The sequence below is a fragment of the Guillardia theta genome, assembly GCF_000315625.1.
Source record: "Guillardia theta CCMP2712 unplaced genomic scaffold GUITHscaffold_3, whole genome shotgun sequence".
Lineage (NCBI taxonomy): Eukaryota > Cryptophyceae > Pyrenomonadales > Geminigeraceae > Guillardia > Guillardia theta.
In genome coordinates, this window is record NW_005434671.1 from 177,360 (window position 1) to 190,587 (window position 13,228).

General features: G+C 52.1%; 6 protein-coding genes across 6 annotated transcripts; 3 read left to right on the forward strand and 3 right to left on the reverse strand.

Annotated features, from left to right (window-relative positions):
* Positions 1-253: 253 nt before the first annotated feature.
* Positions 254-1,120, reverse strand: GUITHDRAFT_63466 (hypothetical protein; the record flags this gene model as incomplete). Its single annotated transcript, XM_005841250.1, has 7 exons — positions 254-448; positions 493-536; positions 580-613; positions 667-761; positions 807-836; positions 905-959; positions 1,022-1,120. Coding segments are annotated over 7 exons (552 nt in total), but the record flags the coding sequence as incomplete, so codon positions are not given.
* Positions 1,121-1,692: 572 nt separating this feature from the next.
* Positions 1,693-3,459, forward strand: GUITHDRAFT_99805 (hypothetical protein; the record flags this gene model as incomplete). The annotated part of the gene is made up of 1 exon (XM_005841251.1): positions 1,693-3,459. The coding sequence occupies one exon, from the start codon at positions 1,693-1,695 to the stop codon at positions 3,457-3,459; it is 1,767 nt and encodes a 588-aa protein (XP_005841308.1).
* Positions 3,460-6,049: 2,590 nt separating this feature from the next.
* Positions 6,050-8,125, forward strand: GUITHDRAFT_99806 (hypothetical protein; the record flags this gene model as incomplete). Its single annotated transcript, XM_005841252.1, has 17 exons — positions 6,050-6,096; positions 6,160-6,253; positions 6,386-6,438; positions 6,507-6,552; positions 6,599-6,643; positions 6,693-6,749; positions 6,884-6,926; positions 6,977-7,032; positions 7,078-7,113; positions 7,161-7,214; positions 7,420-7,483; positions 7,588-7,637; positions 7,684-7,741; positions 7,805-7,834; positions 7,878-7,923; positions 7,986-8,034; positions 8,084-8,125. The coding sequence occupies 17 exons, from the start codon at positions 6,050-6,052 to the stop codon at positions 8,123-8,125; spliced, it is 870 nt and encodes a 289-aa protein (XP_005841309.1).
* A 769-nt stretch (positions 8,126-8,894) lies between these two features.
* GUITHDRAFT_149981 (hypothetical protein) lies at positions 8,895-9,816 on the reverse strand (the record flags this gene model as incomplete). The annotated part of the gene is made up of 3 exons (XM_005841253.1): positions 9,532-9,816; positions 9,065-9,480; positions 8,895-8,952 (listed from the first exon to the last, which is right to left on the reverse strand). Exons 1-3 carry the CDS (start codon positions 9,793-9,795, stop codon positions 8,895-8,897), a joined length of 738 nt encoding a protein of 245 aa, XP_005841310.1. The 5' UTR covers positions 9,796-9,816.
* Positions 9,817-9,892: 76 nt separating this feature from the next.
* Positions 9,893-10,870, forward strand: GUITHDRAFT_99808 (hypothetical protein; the record flags this gene model as incomplete). The annotated part of the gene is made up of 1 exon (XM_005841254.1): positions 9,893-10,870. The coding sequence occupies one exon, from the start codon at positions 9,893-9,895 to the stop codon at positions 10,868-10,870; it is 978 nt and encodes a 325-aa protein (XP_005841311.1).
* Positions 10,871-10,988: 118 nt separating this feature from the next.
* Positions 10,989-12,573, reverse strand: GUITHDRAFT_99809 (hypothetical protein; the record flags this gene model as incomplete). Its single annotated transcript, XM_005841255.1, has 8 exons — positions 10,989-11,039; positions 11,088-11,123; positions 11,181-11,252; positions 11,300-11,368; positions 11,416-11,667; positions 11,941-12,199; positions 12,293-12,388; positions 12,443-12,573. The coding sequence occupies 8 exons, from the start codon at positions 12,571-12,573 to the stop codon at positions 10,989-10,991; spliced, it is 966 nt and encodes a 321-aa protein (XP_005841312.1).
* Positions 12,574-13,228: the final 655 nt, after the last annotated feature.

The window sequence follows — 13,228 nt, forward strand, 5'->3', positions numbered from 1 at the left end:
CTGGCGAGCCATCAAGATGCAGCAAATGACGAACAAACATTCAACCTTGCATCTTCAAGCACATCATGTGCCGATACCATCTTCTTCTTGATCGGAAGGGTCGTCGACTCTTCCTCAAGTCCTGTATTCCCCCATCAACACGCCCATGACTCCAAGATGAAGACTCACCAGGCGCTTCCTCGTCATCGGCAAAGGACAAGAGGGATTTGTTCTTCTTGACTTTGATCTTCACCAAGCATGTCAAGCTGTCGCTTCAATCTAAACACAAGACAACCTTGGGCTTCTCTTCCTCTTGCTGTTTGGGAGCGACTTCTCTCGGAATGATATCATCGAATGGGTTCAACAAGACCTCCGTCGACAGGATGCGAGGAGGGTAGAGAGGACGGTCATCCTGATCGCATTCGCTCGCTCCCATTGCATCTAGGTTAAAGATAGTCTTGCCAGTGACCTGCGAGAATCTTACAAGTGCCACGTCACCATGAAGTCATCGACCTTTCCGAATATTGTATGCTTCCCATTCAACCATTCGCACGGTGCTGACAATACTGTTATGCGAGCACCGACGGAACGAATCCTTACCCAACGTCATGAAGAATTGACTGCCGTTGTCGTTCTAAGGGCACACAAAAACTATGAGCAGCGCAGCAAGGCGAGCACAGCACTCACTCTTCCTCCATTTGCCATCGCCACTAACCCCCTGACCGAAAACCTCAAGCGAGAGTGGATCTCATCCTTGAAAGTTTCGCCGTAGACTGATTCCCCTGCCAGGCTGTTACATCATCACATGTACTACGTCGTCAGTGAACCTCCTGAGCCAGTTCCCGTTGGATCGCCACCTGTCGGTAACAAACAAGAGGAAGCAGCAGGTTCAGAGATCCACAGCACAGAGTTGTCACATAGAGACCTTGCACCATGAACTTTGGGATAATACGATGAAACATCGTGTTGTCATAGTATCCCTGATGAGGGGGCAGCCATATCAATGCCGGACCATCCCAACCGAATAATCGAAACGGCCTACCTCCATGCAGAGTTGGATGAAATTTCGACATGCTAGCGGCGCTTCTTTGCTCCAGAGCTCGATGTCGATTTCTCCCATAGTCGTGGTCAGCAGCACCTGTACGACCCTTCACGTTCATTCTAGACCGCGCAAGCAAGGAGGTCTCTTGCCTTGCCATTGGTAGGCGGCAAGTTCTGGTAGATTTGCGACATTGTTCACCAAATGTCCTGGACGAATCAGGATGTCACGTCCACAACCATGGTAAAGAAACTCGGATCGTTCGTTGGAACGTCCTATGATGAAGAGATGTTTCCAATAGCGGGACAGATTCCTATCAGACAAGGTGGAGGATGCAGGACTTGCAGTGCTACACGTAGACTTTCTCCTGATCCTCTCGCTGCCTCTAGCTCAGCCTCTCTCCTCCTGCATGCGCGCTCTTGGAATCTCGCGCGCATAGAAAGATGGACCCACATCCCTCCTCGCACCCACGGGAAAAGAGTTTCAGAATCGCAGTCGGAGAGGAAGACGGAAGAAGGAAGGAGGAAGCCAAGCAGGAAGAGACAGAGGAGGGAGGGAAGGAGAGAGGAGGAGAGTGAGCGAGGGGATGAGGGGGAAAGAGTGAGCGGGGTGGGACTGAGGGAGGGGGGCGGCAGGGAGAGGTTGGGTGGGGAGGAGGGAGGAGACGGGCAGAGATGGAGAACGGGATCAAAGACAAGGACAAGGCTCCTGTCAAGACAAAGGCGAAACGCCTCAATGACACGGAACGGCTAGAGATCATCGCGAAACTTCAAGGGTCGAACATGAGTCAGCGAGCTGTATCGCGGGAGTATGGAGTGAGCGAAGGAGCCATCAGGAAGCTGTTGAAGCAGAAGAACTCCATCCTGCGCCGCGCTGAGAATGTATCGATGGCGAAGAGGATCAAGACATACCGAGCCTCTGCTCCACTCTTCCCTGCTCTCGAGGACAAGCTGTTCCGATGGGTGGATGGTTGTCAGAAGAGAAAAGTTCAGGTCTCTCCTTCCATGGCCATAGCCAAGGCCGCAGAACTGGCCAAGACGAGTGATGGTGGTTCAGAGAAGAGTTTCAAGGCCTCGTGGAAGTGGTTCTCGAGCTTCAGGAGGAGGAAAGGACTGCCGATGCTGCGAGGAGAAGGGAGCAAGGCTGAGCCCGACCTGCATGACACGTTGCAGAAGCTGGCGGAGATTATCGCTAAGTTCCCGGCTGAGAATGTTTACAGCATCGCTGAGACCGGGCTGTTCTATCGGATGCTGCCGCATCACAGTTTGCTGCCGTCTGAAGAAGACATCACAAGTGGCCCAGCGGCTAAACTTCAGAATGAACGCATCTCAGTGCTCGTGTGCGCCAACGCGACAGGTTCTCATAGAATCCCGTGTGCTATCGTCGGGCATGCGTCACAGCCAGCACGTGCCTGGCCGACCCCATACTTCTCTCAAAGGCAAGCTTGCGTAGATGGAGTAGTGCTCAAGAGTTGGTTTGACGAGGTGTTCTGCCCTTGTGTCCGGCAGTTCACCTCACAACCAGTCCTCCTCCTTGTCAATGACATGCAAGGGATGGCGAACGATCAGCTTGAGCAGGAGAAAGTGAAGCTGATCACGATCCCAGCGTGTCTGAAGCTGGCCATTGACCAGGAGCTCATCGCCAGTCTTAAGAAGAGATACAAATTCCTTCACCTCAAAGAGGTCTTGGCATTCCATGCTCTGCATGATAGCGTGAGATCGCAGCTGAAAGAGTCTGCAAGATCTCTTCCTCTGGACTGTGCTGGTGTCAGGTATGGGAGGCCTGCAAACCTGCTGGATGCTGCCAACTTCTTGAAGGCTGCGTGGGAGTCGATCAGCATGGATGCCGTGAGGCACTCGTTCATCAGAGCCAACCTGGGGATCCGATACAGAGGGATGGTGGATACTGACGCTGCCAATGACCCCGAGCCCGATCAGCACGAGTACAACATGGCCGAGCTGATTGGAGGCAGTGCTGTGCTGAGCATCGAAGACCTGAATCGGTGGGAGCTCGCGGACCAGGAAGACTCGGAGGAGTTCAAGAGGGCCGTTTTGGAGGAGGTGGAAGCGGAGCTCAGTCTCGAGCATCTAGACCACGAGGACTTGGGTCATGGGCAATCCTATGTGAAAGATGGTGACGTGGACGCTATGGAGGGTACTCCCCGCTCCACTGCCACCCCAGCTGCTGACCGGGCCTCTGACCCGGCAAGGGATGCCGCAAAGAATGTGGCTGCTGGGCCTGTCGGTTTCTCAGGATGGAGGCAGGTGTACGAGACATACGGCTGCTTCATGGACAACCTCTATCACCCGGCAGCAGCTGAGTCGGCGGGCGAGCAGTATGAATCAATCATCGAAGGCCTCGAGAGAGTCAGGCCTCTCCTCAAGGGCCTTGTACATCGCGACGGCACTTCCATCCACTTCGCTTGCCCGCCCCCGCCGTAAAATCTTGAAGGTGGTCAGTCAGGCCGACCGGTCCCCGGGTGATTGGGCGCATGCTTTCAATAAAGTACAGTAAGATACTCACGGCATCGCCACGACCGCTGCATGCCCCGTGGGGACCGCTATGTCGACGAAGGAGATGACCTGCCCGTTGGCGATCCAGTCCGTGAAGGTAGGGGGGCAGTGGTAGGCCGTCCGCATCAAGAAGCAGGTGTTTGTGGGAGAAGCCGGCCTCCGAGCACCGCGAATCGGAGTAGCACTTGAACTGCCGACGAATGTTTTTATCCCAAGTATATCTTCCTAATTTATTCTACCTTCTTGTTACATCATAACACTTTTCTTCTACCATCATCCTGTGTCCATGCTCGTGGTCCCTGTTTCTCCCTTCCCTCGGATCATCGTCGTTCGATCTCTTATCCTGCTAATCCTATCACCTTACTTTGTCATCAATGGCTTGTTACTTCGTCGCTCGTCGTTCATTGTCAGGCTGAGCCCTCGTGTGATCTCAAGTTACACATTGTGTGGCCACCGCATTTCAAGCTTCGACCGGAGGTTGCGTGAATTCATCGGTCTTCATTCTACACCGTGTTCGGGCAGTCCAGTTCTTCTCTGACTTCACGGCGGCTCCAAGTGAGGGCCCAGGACCGCTGCACATTAACTTGAGATGATGTCGTCACGACATCTTCAGGCCAACAGGTGTCTGATCATTGTTCAGCTGACACATTGGGACCGCTGTTTCCTCAGGGCTTCAACCTCTTCGCTTTCTTCTGACCTCTTGCTAATAGATTTAACCCAGACCTCCCCAGCTGTCAAGCAGCAAGTCGCCCTCGCCTCCCTTCTGCTCTCCTATCTCCACTCTATTTCCCATGCTTTCCCTTCCTTCCCTCCTCCCCTCCCCTCCTTTCTATGTTTGCCTGAAGGATACGTGCAGGCAAGCAAAGGTTTTTCCATGCAGGAAGCGCAGGGGCCAGGAGCGCGACCTGCGTTTCAGGGCGGGGGCCGTGCTGACGCGCGATAAACCGCCCTTCGAGTACCGTCACCCGCCTCTGCACCTCCCTCCACCGCGCGAGCTCGTCGTCAGGGCCACCATCGTGAAGACAACAACCGAGACATGATAATGGGGCAGTCGGGATGGTCTGCGCCGTCGCGCGCTCAACGTCTTGAGGGTCATCTCCGTCGTCATCGTCGCCTTCCGATCGTCCTCTACGCGTTCAGCGTCGTGGTGACCTTTCCCTTCTTCCTCTTCCACGAGGTCAGCGAGTCAGGCTCGCCATCCAGGGCGTGATCATGAGACACACCGTCTAGAGGCGGAGGGATCCGATCGGCCTAGGTAGTAGTTTATTGACGTTAAACGTTTCGTTACTAGGACACGCAAGGGGCGCGGCGAGGCTAAACAGGCAAGACAGCGTCATCCGGGAGTTCCCAGAGCTTCCGGTGACGATGGACGTTGGCGGGCCACTGCTCAGGGCCGCATGCCCGCAGTGCCGCCGCGGCGGCCTGCAGCGCCTTCAAGTTGCCGGTCACACTTGACAGCCCGGCCAGTGTGACAGCCGGGCCTAGGCCGCCCCGGGCTGCCGGCCCGCGCCCGGGTACACTGAACTCATCTCCGAAAAGCCTTATCGGAACCATCCTACTGCCATGCCGACCGAGCGAGAGCAGCTTCAAGTTATGTCCCCGAGTGAGGGCATGCAGGGATGAAGTAAGAGGAGGACAAGACACGCGTGTGTTGACGCATCGAGCTGCCTGCGCTGCTTCCACTAAGAGTGGGAAAGTCACTTGTCTCTGGATTCCTTCCATTTCAGTGAGCAACAACTTCAGACCATGACGTCGGCAAGGTCTCTCCTGTCAACCTGCATCATGATCGCTCTGGTTTTCAACGGTCTTGCTTCTGGGAGCATTGAGGTAACAGTAGATGAAAATCGTTTTACCCCCTAGATCCTTTCTAGTATTGATTCGGGGTACAGGATGAAGAGGTACCGCTCTTGCCAAAGTTTTCGTCCGAGGAGCAGGACTATCAGAAAGTGAGCTTGCCCACACATTGACGAGCTCATTCGGAATCTTTTCACTGATATATTTCTGATAGCGCTCTTGGGAAAATCTCATCGGCTGCTCCATAGCAATCAGGATGGCAAATAGCATTTTTGGAGATGTGAATGCAGAAAGTGCGGGGAACAAGACTTTGTCGTTGAAGGTCAGCAATGCAAATTGATCCTGATTTCCTTCTGCTGGCTGCATGTCACATTCATCATGAGATCACTCGTCTGTTGTGCATGCAAGAATGGTGCGGCAGTGATTTTTGGGCAACAACAGGACGCGAAATACAAAATGAAAAGTCAGTGCAAGTCGCTTGGAGGAATTTTCAACACGATGTGAGCTGTGTAGAGATGGTCTTGATTGACAATGACTATGATGAAGGTGCAATCGGATATACACCACAATAGTAAAAAAACTGAAGAAAAGGGAGAAGGGAAGGTGAATTCATCACAACAATCCGATTTGCGCTGCTGACTTTCGACCCTACCCTGATTAGCAAGTTAACGTCTCAAGCATTCTTGAAGGGTAATCTTATCATTCACAGTTGCCTTGCATCATGATGTCCGCACAGCGATCCGAACAGGAAAAGTCTGTCAGAGCAAAGATGTAACAGATGTAGTCTCAGGTCTTGTCAACATTCTCCTTCTCTCACTGAATTCTCACCTGCAGATTTCAGCCCGAAAGCAGGATGCCGAAAGCGAGGAGACTGCTCTATTCACAGCCACATCTCAGAACTCGTCCTGGAGGTTCGAAGACGTTGGTGGTGAAACTTGTCACGTTGGATATCAGGGAGATCTTTCTTTCAGGAGAGGGTCGGCTCATTCGGCGAGTACGAAGATACCGCCTGTTTGTTATTCAGAAGATTTCTTCTTAACCTAATCGATTGAATTTGTAGATCATTCACCTCATGTTTGGAATGACTCCAGACTGGGGAGGGAAACCCTTCGGGTGAGATTTTGAGATGTTCCTTTCAAGCTCTTCTGTTCGGGATGGAGCTGACGGATGTGTTGGATCAGGATTGCTCACTATCTGTGTGTGCGGACAGCAAGCGACATCATGAAGGTCAATTGCTCCACACCTTGTAAATTTTCCAACAAACAGCACACAGAACGCTACGATATTCCTCTACTACAAGCATGAACCCCAGGGAAAGGTGAAACAATCTTGCAAGAAATTGGAACCCGTAACATCGCTTTTGTCAGTGGTGGAAGAAAGCAAAACAACTTTTGCAGCCAATTCGCGTTGATCCTGTCGTGAAGGTGTGTATATACCTAGTTGTGTGTGTGTAAACTTACAAGTGACCATGGCGAAGATGAATGGAAGAGATATACCGAACATGGCACATGTGATGGAAATGTTCACGACCCGAATGTTGTGTGAGCTCGACTTTTAGGTTTCAGACCTTCTCAGGTTGCAGGCCTTGCGCGATCTCGGAGGTGAGACAAGTCGTGTTGAAAAGTCAATCATGAAGTTTGTTTGCTGGCAGGGATTTACATGGACATCGACGTCATTACTATCCGCTCTTTCGCGCCGTTGATGAAGGTCGAAATCTTCTCCTTTTCTCCCCTTGTGACTTGCCCATATCAGGATAACTCGTTTGTGATGGGGCAAGAGGGGGAGAAAGTGAGATAAACGAGTTTCATAACCTGCTGTTGTTGATCAACGAGTAGGGAGTCTACGGATTATGCAACGCTGTAATGCTGTCATCGCCCAACTCAACTTTTGTAAGAGATTTCGTTTACATTTCATGATTTCAGAGATCATGATGAAAAGGATGGGTATGGATGGGTAGAAATGATGATTGAGGCAATGGTGGTGACTATACTATGATAATATGATGATGATGATGGAGGCAGAGTAGGAAAATTTGCGAATGGCGATGATGGAATCCTTGAACTGTTTCTGCTACCGCTGACCAATCCATGAAAGGTGAACTTGTGGATTCGTCACTATGCGGAAGCATATGACCCAGCAATCTGGAGTATGCATTCAGGTAAGGTACAAACAAGTACAATGTACAAGAGGGGCGAAACGTGAACGCGAGAGCTTTGGAAGAGAAGAGTAGACGGTAGCTTCTGACGCAATGCTTGCTTACAGTCAAACTTCCGAGCATTCTCAGCCATTTATATCCCTCAGAGATCACTCAGGTGACATGTTTCTCCTTCACTCTCCGTCATGATCTTTCCTGGCAAGGTGAATGATAAAGTCTTCTTCTATCCTCTCTGGGACAAAATCGACTACTTGTTCACCGGTGAGAAGTGCAGCTGTAGAAGATGGTGGCGGTGATGATGGAGATGATGATGTACATTGGTAGGACACGGAGAAACATTTCCTCGCAACATCGGTAGGCATGTGCAGCTTGATCTCTCCCCACTGATCAGCTGCAGCGATGCATCTTTGGGAGTCTCTGTCGTGGGACAAGTACATTTCAAGGTTAGAGATGATATCTGCCTCCATCATCGTCTCCTCACCAAACTTGCATGATTGTCCTTCAGGCTCAACTTCGATTATATCATGAACGTCGACAACAACTTTAACAATCTAGTCTGTTCCTGTCTCTTCCTGCTTTCCTCATCTGAGACATTCATGGCAGGTGCGTCCCTTCCTCAAAGAGGAGACAAGAGGCAAAGCCTGACAGAGACAAGTGGAGGGGTATCCACGTTTGTGTGATTGAAAGGATCATTCAGAAGAGCCGATTCATTTCTAAACTTGCATCATTTCTGAACCTGCATCTATGTACCACTCTTACGCGTTCATCTGTACCGCATACGTCCTGCGGGTGTTCACTTCATTAACATAATATGCTGACATCATCGCTATTTCAAAATTTGCTACTCGTGTCCTCCTGCTGTCTCTGTCAAATTCCATCTGTTGTAGAAGAGGAGGGAGGAAGAAGGGAGCGAAGATAGAGGAGAAAATTTGAGGATACTGGAGTGAGCGAGAGAGTATGAAGGAGGGAGGAGTAACAGAGAAGAGCGGCGGAAGAGGAGCAACAACTTCGACTCGGGCACGAGGGAAGGAAGAAGAGGAAGGGAGGAGAAGGGAGGGAGGAGGAGAGGAACCTGAGGCACTACACGCGCAGACTCAGCCTTGAGTTGGGAGAGCTCATCGTCGGCAGTCTGTGGCCAGCGAGTTAATCTCCTGCTCCTGCTCCTGCTCCTGCTCCTGCTCCTGCTCCTGCTCCTCCTGCTCCTGCTCCTGCTCCTGCTCCTGCTCCTGCTCCTGCTCCCGCTCCCGCTCCCGCTCCCGCTCCTGCTCCTGCTCCTGCTCCTGCTCCGGCTTTGACTTACCTCATGGCTAGAGGAGCGCGATGAGTGTCTTGCTCCGATGACACGCTGGTTCAGCTTGGCGAATGAGTTGAGCTCCTAGTCTCAGAGTTATGCCGCTTCACTCCTCCCTCCGTGTCACCTGGTCAGCCGACTCGCGATGCCATCGCCTTTTCGTGTTGGCCTTGGGGAAGATCTGAGGAAGGGACACGCGGGTCAGCAAGAGATGGCCAGCTCGCAGCATTGCCTCGTCGTTGAGATGCTTCAGGTGTGTCAATTCTTCGCTCCCGCTCAGCGCATGGCGCGACCTCCGTGTCCTGGGGGGCAGCACGGCTGAGCTTAGTCTCTGCATGCTTGCCAACTCCTCGTCTGCAGTCTCCTTGTGCCACCTCGCAGCTCTAGGAGACTTGGAGAAGATCTGGTTGTTCAGGTTCGCATAATTCGAGAGTTCCTGGCTGGCTGAGAATCGTTTGTCCTCTCTCTTCGCCTCTTCGCGGCTGAACATTCCATTGTTCAAGTGTACCGCAGGCAGGACGGCATGCTTAGTTCGCACGTGAGGAGAGGAAGGGCGATGGGAGCGAATCCTCTTAGGATGAAGCTTTACGCGTGCTCCATGGCCATGAAGAAGACTGGAAGCTTCCTCCTCCTCCTCGAAGGATCGGGGAAAGACTTGTCGATTGAGTTTCGACCACTTGTTGATCATACCTTGAGACATGTCGCGAGCCTGGGCAACGGATCAGGCTTCAATACAGAGCATGTGGAGACAAGATCTCACCTTGCTGTGGTCGATACCGGAAGTCTTGCTCTTCTTTCCTTCACCTCCCATCTCCACGCTCTTCAATCTGTCGTCCCCGTACCCCATAGCGTACCGATACGATCGCATCAGCTGATCTGCTCTCATGGTCCTCCATGACGCCGGATCCCGCACACGGTCCTCGTCCTCTCTTAGCATGATGGGCTCATGTGTTCCCTGCATGGCGCCGAGCATGGCCATGAGGGCCACAGCCATCGCTGCCATCGAGGCGGCGCGCCACACCATCTTTGCTCTACCCCTTCGACTACCCCACCCCTGGAGATGACAAGAATTATATTCTCTTAGAGGAGGTACCAACCACTTTCCGTCTAGGGGTAGCGCCATGCCGATCAGGGAACGTATCGAGGCGCTGAAGGGTGCGCTGATGGAGAAGATGGAGGGACAGGAGAGCGTCAGGTTGCCGAGAAAGTCCAAGAGCGCGACGAGAGGCCAGCTGGATGAAGCCAGAGCTGCTCAGCTGGGCGACTCGTCAAGTAGACTAGAAGCTAGTGACATGGGGAGCGTGGTACAAGACGAAGGTGGTGGGGGAGGCAGCGAGGCCTCGCGCAGGCTATCCCGTCTGGAAAGGAAGATCGAAAAGATCGAGAAGCTTTCGAAGAAGGAGAACGTGAACTTTCAGCACAAACATAATAGCATCGAGCATGGAGTAAGAGGCTTGAAATCGGCGAGGCAGCAGGCATCGCAGGAGGGAGCAGAAGAGACAGATGTACAGAAGGAAAAGCTTGTTGCTATGATAGAAGCGATGAAGATTGAAAGGGAAGGCAGCTTCAAGCAGCTGCAAGCGTACATCCATCAGCGCCACGAAGCCATGAAACAAGACATTCATCGCAAGCTGCTGGAACAGTCTGAACCAGCGAAAGCACAAGAACGATTCGGGATGGGGGGAAGGGATTGGAAGGAGCAGATAGACATGCACGACTCCGCTATGGCATACTCAGAGAACTTGATCATGATAGCTCTGCAGCAGAAGATGGACATGTTGCGCCTTGAACTTCTACGAGAGAAAACGATCTGGCAGAAGACCATCGAGCAAGTTCAAGACGCCATGAGCGGAATGGTGTTATCTCTCGCGCTTGTTCTGCATTCTGACTTGGATGGAAAGGTGACATCACTCAAGGAAGAATTAAGAGCCGAACAAGAAGAAAGAAAGCGAATACAGACAGAGCTCCTGATGGTGCTAAAATCTCATTGCGCCAAGGTTGTGGAGAAAGAGTACGAAACGAAGGAGAAAGAGGCCAACCCTGACCAGCAGATGCTGCAGAAGAAAGGCTCGAGGAAAGGAGGGGAGAAGAAGAGCTAGCTGTCGCAGTAACGATGGAAGTAACGTTCACAGGTGCGGCACTGCAAGGTATTGAGGGAGGAGGCAGGAAGAGAGACGAGGTTGTACCTGCCAGGAAGAAGAGTCCTTGCGAAGATGGTCAAACTTCCTCAGGGTTGCAATCCTGCTGAGCACCTGCTGGGGATTTGACCTGAAGGCCCAGTCAAAGATGAGCGGGGAAGGAAGTGCGAAGAAGTACCGCCAACTGAAGAAGGAACGATACAACGACGCATTCCTGTCCAGCTGTTTTCCAACGGCAATGAGCTGGAAAGAGTGAAGAATCTCAGTTTACCTTTCCGAGGAACTCGCCGATCGAGTCAAGATCGCTGAACTTCAAGATGTTAAGATACCCTCCCGGAGCAACCTATCGTGCAGCGTCACCGAGGCCGGTGAAAGTAGCTGTAAGCTCACCGCATACGAGTCGGCATTGGGAGCACCGAGGTAGACCATTAGAGAACCTCTTGCTGCATCTAGCATGCCCTGCATCGAGACGTTGACTGCTGTATGAGCGCAAGGCTGCGCTATACCTTGTAGAATCTGTCTGTTAAGAAGTCTTCGACGACTTCATCCTCAACGACCAGATTAAATTTGTAGTGCGAGTCTGCCGTGTCCTTCTCGTACCGCCGGATTTCGCGATCAGAGCCTTCACCAGCAAAGCACCTCCCGATGGTATCGACAGGAAGGTGCCGCCGCAAGCTCTCGACGAGCCTGTGAACGAGCGCATCAAGTCTGTCACACTTGTCGTCCATGCGAAGAACAGCTTTGCCGGGTGAGTTTGCCTGCAGAGAATGATCAGGACAAGGCATACAAGAACAAAATCAGTGTACAAAGTCAAAAAAGCTTGCTGACAACAAGTGGTGATCGATACAATCGTCTGAAATATTTGAGCAGAGCTCTCCAGTCAAGGAGCTACCGATGAAGTTGAGCTTCACGTCTGAGTACCGATGGAAACTTATCAACATGTCTGCACTTGCCAGTGTTGGAATGTTGATAGATGCTGGGTGCAAATTTATGATGGCGACCTTTTGCCACCAGGCTTTTGAGCTCAACACCGGATCATTGCGATCGATTCCAACCAGGATGTCAGCATCTGACTTGTTGCTGGTGATTTGGCATGAAATCTTGCATTCCTCAACGGCCTCATGCTCGAGAGGTAAGCCGAGATGGCAGTTTAGAAGGGATGGTGAATAATACATCAGCACTGGAACGCTGCACGAGTCAAGTTTGTTGTACCCGGGTTCGATCATGGTATGTGTCCCATATGGATTCAAGCTAATCGTTCTAGTGTTCTGAAAATCATACAGAATGGACCTGATCGCATAATTCATCATGCAAATACTGCCTAGATTGCAAAGAGGGGACGCATTATCCACGGTTGACATCCTCACAGAGCGCAAAGCAGACCAGTATGAATACAGCAATGCTGCAACAATGAAAGCAATCGAAGAGATGAAGGCTACGGACAGCAATCTCGACTCATTCTTGTAATATTTTTTCAATCTGAAACTTGACATGTCAATCTACAACATTCTCCTTCGCTCACAGATCATTCACCTCTTGTCGGAATCATCCCATGGTGAAGTGATCTGCGATGATGTCTCATTTTCCTTCAAGTTCCTGTCCTTTTCAGATGACTTCTTCAGACTCCTCAGCCTTGCTTCTCCCGCAGCTTCTACCTTCAGCATCGGGTTTATGCCGCACTATAGCAGCAAGTTGAAGTGTATCAGTTATAACCTCATGGCCATCATACCAGCAAGTGCCATGGGGCCTCAAAGTGTTTTCAAAGTTTTGCTCTTTCTGGTCGCTCACCAGGAGGCGCTGCCGTTGCCATCACTGTCCTCGGATCATCCGGGCACCATCACCGTCCGATCCGACTCATGTCACCGAGTCACCGTGAGTACTCTGTACGGTGCCAACTTCGGAAGGAACGATAGCAACCGTTCCGGCCGGGCGGCCCGGCGGACCGTGTGCCTCCGGGCCTCCGCCGGAGCCTCGCGGCCCGGCCCGCCGGGCCCGGTCGCACTAAGTTGCCGCGCTTGAATGGCGATTCATTGAAGACGCCTCGGAGTCCGGGCCTGGCGGCTGGCGGCCCATGATCATCGGCGGAACTTGAATCATTCGCGCCCACGGTCATCCGATTCTTTACTCAAAGTTAAGTTAAAAATCAGTACTGTACGAGGACAAGTGAGTCAGGAGAGTCGAGGAGGCTCGCCCCTGACACTGTCCGGCACAGGCCAAACGGCGAGAAGAGAAAAGACAGCGGCGCGGCGAGAAAGCCGGCTCACGCTGCGCCGGTGCCTGGGGGGCCGGCTTTACGGTCACTGTGACGGTCCCGGGCCG